The 8,093-nt window shown below is 40.0% G+C and overlaps 2 protein-coding genes and 1 pseudogene across 2 annotated transcripts; 1 reads left to right on the top strand and 2 right to left on the bottom strand.

Annotated features, from left to right (window-relative positions):
- Positions 1-1,226: 1,226 nt before the first annotated feature.
- Positions 1,227-2,094, bottom strand: LOC133711706 (uncharacterized). The gene is made up of 3 exons (XM_062137808.1): positions 1,933-2,094; positions 1,649-1,761; positions 1,227-1,563 (listed from the first exon to the last, which is right to left on the bottom strand). The coding sequence occupies exons 1-3, from the start codon at positions 2,092-2,094 to the stop codon at positions 1,227-1,229; spliced, it is 612 nt and encodes a 203-aa protein (XP_061993792.1).
- A 362-nt stretch (positions 2,095-2,456) lies between these two features.
- Positions 2,457-3,804, top strand: LOC133712833 (large ribosomal subunit protein uL30w-like; annotated as a pseudogene).
- Positions 3,805-4,227: 423 nt separating this feature from the next.
- On the bottom strand, positions 4,228-6,977 carry LOC133711705 (uncharacterized). The gene is made up of 2 exons (XM_062137807.1): positions 5,609-6,977; positions 4,228-5,483 (listed from the first exon to the last, which is right to left on the bottom strand). Exons 1-2 carry the CDS (start codon positions 6,975-6,977, stop codon positions 4,228-4,230), a joined length of 2,625 nt encoding a protein of 874 aa, XP_061993791.1.
- Between the last annotated feature and the right edge of the window lie 1,116 nt (positions 6,978-8,093).

Here is an 8,093-nt window from a genome sequence, read left to right as displayed (position 1 = left end):
AACATGTGAAATTTCATGGAATGACTTTTTCACAAATATCTTCAATATTGTCTCAGCCTGGAATCTCTGGAGACAAATATTGACTAATTACAGTACTACTTAAGTCTACTGTTCTTTTTATACCTGAACTTGACTACTGTGCATAATGCGATAGAGCTATTCATTGCTATGCGACAAAAGTGAGTTGTTTTACAGTGTCAGGTATTGATTTGTAATCTTCCTGCTGTTAGAGGGGAACATAGATATTTTGGGGTGTGGTAGCCATTTGCATCTTAGAATGAGCATGATCTTACTACATTTGATGTGATGGAGATTTGGAGGACTATCTTGTTTATAAAGTACCACGTTGATCTTCACCTAATGTGGACAACAAATGCATATTGGAATAGGTAAACAAATGCATAGGGAGTATTCTGTTTCAAGAGATGGTTCAGCGCCTTGTTTACCTATTCCAGTATGCTTTTGTTGTTCTCTTTTTTGCTTGAGAGGAAAGCAGAGAGGAAGAGTTATATCTGTTGCTGCACATTTCTTTTAAGGTCATTTTCTTATAATCTTATGAGTTATGAATAACAAGACCTTTTGGAGACATCTGTTAAGCCAACTGCAAAAGGCACCGATTTACAAGCATAAATTTTTCATGCTTTGCTCTCTGACTCGGATCAAGTACCGAACGTTGAATAAAAATTCCGTAGCATAAACGCTGCAATAAGACCTGTATAACGGGATCCCTTGTGTGACAGAGTTAAAGCACTTATTTGTTTGTGTAAGTACATCAAAATGTTTTTTTTTTTCTCTGTATGCACTTTTTTTTTTTTTGTTGAAAGGGGTTTGGAACCTAGCCTAGCTGGGAGGCTCAGCCCCACGCCCGGTTCCATTTATTATATTAATATTAAAATTTTGCATCGGGGGGGGGGGGACATAAAACCTGAATCCCGAGCTACAATAGAACTATTACAATAATCCTCGTAGAGTACATCCTGAATAATAGCAGGAGTCCCATCTAACCAAACATCATCAATAAAAGATAAACTAGCAAGGTGTGCAAGCCTATGTGCAATACCATTTGCTTCACGGTAAATATGTTGAATTTCCACATATTGAAAAGCAGTTAAGTACTCCTTACAATCATCAAAAACCCGACTTACCTCCGAGAAATTCTTCTCTTCATTCTTGAGTGCGGCAATCAGAAGGGCAGAGTCACTTTCAATTTCTACTTTCGTCTAACCTTAGTGTATACCAAGAAGAAGACCAGCTCTACACGCCTCAGCCTCCATATTAATAGCCGAGTGTGCATGCAGAAGAGGTCTAGCAATGGTTGCAATACCCGTGCCCGAATCATCTCTGACCACCACACCAATACCTCCTTCACCACTATCCGCTCTATAAGCACCATCAATGTTAATTTTGAGTCTACCGAGCGGAGGACATTTCCACTTGGTCAAAGGACGCTTCTTCTTGCTACTGGCCTTCGGATGATATTTCTGAAAGTCCTCCAAACTTTGTCTACACCACTGAAGCATATGCATGGGTTGGAAATTACCCCCCTTCCAAACTAGGTTATTCCTTTCACACCACACAATCCAAAGGGCCATGAAAAAAATACTCAATCTGATCAAAGCATAATGTGTCCATCATGTCTAGGACCCACCCTTTCAAATTACATGCAACGTGATTCTTGGCCTTTAGCTTCAAAGGACCTAAGATCCAAAAGGTTTGCAATGCTTCACATTGTTTGAACACATGCATTCCAGTTTCTACTTCCTTATGACAAAAGATGCAATTAATATCAACCATAGGAACTTTACGTAGAGATAAAGCTGACCTGGTTGGAAGGACTCCATGCAAGAGACGCCACACAAAAACCTTGACTTTTGGAGGCAAAGTAGTTTTCTAGAGTTGTCTCCAGTAGTGACGCAAAGGACCCCCAACAACCTCAGATGACGTAGAAGCCACTTCCACCATCTTCAGGGAATTACAATAAACATGGTACCCACTCTTGACAGAGTACAATCCCTTCGTATCAAAATGCCACACTAGTCTATCTGTGGCATGCCGCAAGCTCAATGGAATAGAACCAATTTTACTAACCTCCATCTCCGTGAATAATTCATTCATTATCTCCAGTAACCACTCTTTCTCCTGTATGCACTTTAATAGCTAAAAGACCAGTGAATATTAAAATTGACGGAAAAGCTTATCATTAAACAAGATTGATTAAATTGGCGATTATAAGGATACATGTGAATACATGTGATAGAACTGAAAGAAACCTGATCCATCCTTTTTTTTAATGAGCAACTGAATTGCATAGGTGGCACTGGTCGAGGAAAATTGAAAGTGTGTGACATGCCCATGAGACCAAAGAAAAAGGTACTGGGTTGAGGTATTAGGGTTTAAGCCTTTAAGAAGTTGGACAGAAAGAAAAATTTTGGGGCGAAGTAGAAAGAATTGGATAGTTGAAGGATTGATTTTGTAATTAACCATAACATTCTCTAGTTCCCAACCAAGGCTAATCCGGACATTTCTTGTACATCAACGGCTGAAGTATACCGTGCTATTAATAGGCCATTCGAGTCCGTCGATTGCCGAAGCCGTCTCATACGTAACCCCGGCAGCGAAACCAGCGCTCCAAGATGTCAAACACTGACCAGACCACGTACCGGGTAACTTCACTTGTTCTCTTCTGTTTTCATCTGCATGTAAATCAAGAAAACTGCCTCGTATTCTTCATTGTGGTTGCCGCTATGTTTTCCAGAGGATGGGCGAAGAAGTTAAGGGAGCAGTCTTGGTTCCGGAATCAGTTTTGAAGAAAACAAAGAGGGCAGAGGAATGGGGTCTGGCAAAGAAGCAAGCTCTGGAAACTGTAAAGAAATATGCAAGTTGATTTAGGGCTAAGAAATATGCACAGGAGTGGGTAAGCATTTTGGAACATGGTATTTGGTACTACTGATGGAATGTTGCTTATGATTTTACTCTTCTGAAATGTTCAGTATCAATGCCATTGACCCAAAAACTAAGAAGATTCTCCAGCTTCTGCGTTTGAGACAGGTAAAACCTCAGTTAGATTTTATATTACTTAAGCTGTAGTTACAACAGAGTAAATTCATACAATTTACATTTGCTGATTCTTAATGTTCGTCTGGTGACAGATCTTCAATGGTGTGTTCTTGAAAGTAAACAAAGTAACATTGAACTGAACCTTATGTGACTTATGGGTAATGCCATTTTTATTTTGGGACCTAAATAGTCCTGTGGTTGTTTCCAGGTTGCCTTGTTGGTGATATCTTGTTAATAGTTTAATACTATGTAGTTGACTTCAGGTATCCTAACTTGAAGAGTGTCAAGGAATTAATCTACAAGAGGGGCTATGGAAAGCTCAACAAGCAGAGAACTGCTTTGACCGACAATTCTGTTGTTGAACAGGTCTGTAGTCGAGAGTTTATGATTAGTAAATAGAGTAGTAATAGGATCAATTGTTCTTATTAACACATTGGAATTATTCATTTATTACTTTCATGTTAAATCACAGGCTTTGGGTAAGCATGGAATCATTTGCGTGGAGGACCTTATCCATGAGATCTTGACTGTTGGACCCCATTTCAAGGAGGCAAACAACTACCTCTGGCCACTTAAGCTCAAGGCACCCCTTGGTGGTTTGAAGAAAAAGAGAAACCACTATGTTGAAGGCGGTGATGCAGGAAACCGCGAAGATTACATCAATGAGCTCATCAGGAGGATGAATTAGGTCTATGCAGGATGTTTCTCCTCTTTAAAATTTTGTTGCCTTCACCTTATCTTTATCAGACTTTTAGTACGCTATTTAAGTTGAATTGTAATATCTTAGCAGAGGTAGTTACTTTTGATTTTGGGAAGCTGAGATTTTCTCAATACTAGTCATTGGAAACATCGAGCTTGTTAAATGTAGTCTGCCTGCTTACCTTTTCATATGGTGGCTACCGACATTTTACAATAACTGAATGTGCATTTGGTATATTAGAAGAATAGCCAATGTCTTCAATACAGCAGCCGTTTGAGGTGGGGATAGCCGTATTAGCCATCTGGCACGACTGCTGCTCAATTAAAATTCACTTAATTTTGCTTGCATCTCTAATTATCCTTACTTAATTAAAGTAAAAAACTCAAAACACTCTTAAAACATCTCCTGTATGTGCACTGATTAGTCAGACTACACATATGGCACGGCTGCTGTATGGAAGTTCTTTCTCCTTAGAATATAAGTCGGAATTTTCCTTTCTTTAAACACTCGGTAAGAGGTGCCGTAATGGTACTGAAATTTGGAACAAATCGTCGATAAAAAGTTGCTAATCCATGAAAGCTTCGCACATCACTAACAGTTTTTGGAGTAGGCCATTCCCTAATTGCTTTGACTTTGTCTTCATCAACATGTATTCCTTCGGAGCTGACAACATAACCCAAGAATAATAACTTGTCGGTGAGGAAGGTACACTTCTTCAAATTGATGTATAATTGATTCTCTTGTAAAACTTCAAGGACTTGTCTTAGATGATCTAGGTGTTCTTCCTCGGACCTACTATATATGAGAATATCATCAAAGTAGACGACCACGAACGTACCAATAAATGGGCGTAACACTTGATTCATAAGATGCATAAAAGTACTTGGGGCATTGGAAAGCCCAAACGGCATCACTAGCCACTCATACAGACCATCCTTGCTCTTGAAAGCTGTCTTCCATTCATCTCCGGGTCTAATTCGAATTTGGTGGTATCCACTCCGCAAATCAATTTTAGAGAAAAACTTAGACCCCCCCAAAACATCAAGCATGTCTTCTAAGCGCGGAATTGGAAATCTGTACCTGATGGTGATTTGATTAATGGCTCGACTATCAACACACATACGCCAGCTGCCATCTTTCTTTGGTACCAACAATACAGGCACTGCACAAGGACTTATGCTTTCGCGAATAAACCCTTTTCGTAGTAAGTCTTCAATTTTCTCCCTCAAGATTTCATTCTCTTTCGGACTCATGCGGTAGTGAGGAAGATTGGGCAAGCTAGATCCAGGAATTAAATCAATTCGATGTTGAATGTTTCTCATAGGTGGTAGTTCATCTGGCAAGTCTTCTGACACCAACTTTTGGAAAGCACGAATTATAGGCTGAACCTTTTCTGGAATTTGTGTCTCCTTTAATTCTTGTTCAGTGGTTAAGATACCTTTCATCACAATAGGACAACAAGCTAGTGCTTCCTTAATTTCAACTTCTAGTTCACGTTCTGACCTTGATAGAGTGAGAAAGTTTGTTGCCTCCAATTTCTCAACATATTTATTCTCACGTGGGCTAGTAGGCTTCAAGACAATTTTGTTTTTATCCCAAACAAAACTGTAGATATTTTTGTAGCCATCAAATCCAACTCTTACATCATACTGCCACGGTCTTCCAAGTAAAATGTGTGAGGCATCCATGTCTATAACATCACATATGATATCGTCCTTGTATGGTCCTATAATTATAGGAACTCTGCAAGTTTCTGTCACAGGCTCTGCAGGCCTTTTTTTTTTTTTTTGAAAAGGGTTTGGAACCCAGCCTAGCTGGGAGGCTCAGCCCCACGCCCGATTTTAATCCAACCCACGGAATAAGGAGTCGGATGCTTTGTTGTTGGAAGCTTAAAACAGTCAACCACTTTCTTGGACACAAAGTTTTCGCAACTGCCAGTGTCAATGATTAGATTGCATGCCATGCCTCCAATGATACACTTAGAGCGAAATATGTTATGCCTTTGAGTTTCCGGTCCTTGCTTTGTTAACAAAAGTCGTTGGCAAACTAGAAACGGCGGGATATCATCAAAATCTCGGTCTTCGATTTCAGTAGTTGCAACTTCATTCTGCTCTTCATCATCTTCATATTCCTCCACATAATGCAATCCTTTTCGTTGAGTACATTTATCAGAAGTGTGACCAGGAATACCGCATCGATTACACTTTTCACCCCTTGGTTTGGCATAATCTCCGAAACCACCTGGTTGCCCTTGTTTTCGAAACGGAACAGTAGCCTTTCCTCGGTCTCCACCACTTGTTTCTATTCTAATGTGCTGCTCTTTTGAAGGTTCTTTAATCTGCAACCCTTTTGAAGTAGATGACTCAGCCCAATTTTTACGATAGCCCATGGTAGTCTGTTGATTGAATTTAGTTTTTGCTAGTAAGGTTTCCGCTTTGAATGCTAAGTTCATGGCTTCTGCTAGAGTCCATATCACTTGCAACCCTATCTTGTCTCGGATTTCCGGCTTCAAACCATGTAGATACCTTGCAACTTTCTGAGTTTCCCTTTCTTCCAATCTGTTACGCTCGCTAAGTCGCATAAACTCATGGTTATAGTCAAATACAGATCGATTTTGCTGAGCGCAATCATAGTACTTCTCAAATAAAGTCTGCTCATAATCTCGAGGTAAGAAACGTCCTCTGAGAAGGGTTTTCATCTTCCGCCATGTTTTGACAGTCTCTTTTCCTTGTCGAATTCGTGACTCCTGCAAATCATCCCACCAACAGGCAGCGGTGGTTTTTAGCTTCCAAGCAACTGTCTTCACTTGCTTGTTTTCTGGAACATCCATTAAACTGAAGAACCTATCCACTTCAAAAAGCCAATCAAGAAATTCTTCTATCTGTAAGTTTCCATAGAAGAAAGATATGTCAGCTTTCATTCTATAATTTTCTTCTTGGTGATTTTGTTGTTGATTGTTTGGTGGGCCCCTTTCGTCTTCTTCCTCAGAATCGTAGTTTCGTTCTTGCTGACGGTGTTGGCCTCGGGCAACTCCTCCGGCTCGCACTGCCACTGTAAGCTGCTGAACGTTATTTGCCAATTGATCCACAAGATTTGTTAGATTTGCCAAATTCTTGCTGGTGTCTTGACGAAAATTCCCAATATCTTGTTTCATAGCAGTAATCTCCCAACCAGCGTCGGCGAGTGTTGTGATATTAACTCTCGCTTCGTCGTCTGCCATCAATACAGGCGAAACCATGCTCTGATGCCAACTAACGCAGTGAAAGCTACAAGGATGATAGATGAAAACGGTAGACAAGCGTCGAACCGAATATGGAACAATAAGAGAGATAAATCTCTGAGAAACTGAATTGTTATTGAATTGTTGAATGCCTAATACAACGTAGAGGGTGCCTTATATAGGCTCTAACTCATAATCCTATTTATTTTAGAACTAGGAAATAACAAACTTGCTGGACTGGAAGTCCTTATTGAAATAGTAAATGTATGCTAAGTCTATGAAGATAAGGAAAATAAACCTAAGAATTATAGGAAACTTATGCTTGCTTACGACGTTGTTTATCGATGCGTTTCTCAAGCTGCTCTTTGAATTCTTCTGCAAGGCGTTCTACATCAGTCTAGAATCCTACTTCTCCTTTGGGGATGTATTTCTTGTTTTGTTTGTATTGAAATGAAATGTTCTATTCCCAACGTCACAGTAATTTTGGCCAAACTATGAGAAATAGCACTTCTTCTGAGGTGCTCTACTTGCTACCTTCACATATATCTTATTACTTGGCAGTGGCAAGTAGCGGCTACCTCAGGTCCTCCTCATACGTGTAGGCTCCTTGCTGCTTGGCTTATGGAAAAGACACATAGGTATGCCACTAATAAATCTATCTCACCAGAAAAATGACACGTATACTATTAGCTCGTGTATAAGATGACTCGTGGATTGAGATTGGAGACAACAAAACATCAAAGATACAGAAGTTTGAAAGACATTAGCTGCATAAACAAAGATGGAGGCTCACAAAGAGAGGAGAGAGCAGATGGAGAATGAGGAAAAGAAGAATGCTACCACCACTACTAGTTGCTGCCGTGGAGGAGTTGCCGATCCGGTGGCGAAGGCGGTTATTCGAGAATCCATAATCAGTGACAGTACTAGCGATGGTAAGGGTCGTGATGAAAAGGGTGGAGCTCAACACCCTGATGATGTTCTTGCTTTTTCCCGATGCGTTAACACAATTGACTCTTCACTTGAGTAAAACAATGGTCCATTGTGTGTTGATAACAAGTTTTTTTTTTTCTGCACCATGTTGCTTGTATGTTCAGAATCAACTGATCCATAGTCAAA

Source organism: Rosa rugosa, chromosome 5 (genome assembly GCF_958449725.1).
Source record: "Rosa rugosa chromosome 5, drRosRugo1.1, whole genome shotgun sequence".
NCBI classification, from domain to species: Eukaryota; Viridiplantae; Streptophyta; class Magnoliopsida; order Rosales; family Rosaceae; genus Rosa; species Rosa rugosa.
The sequence above is the reverse complement of the archived record's forward strand: the minus strand, read 5'-3'. Positions and strand labels throughout refer to the sequence as shown.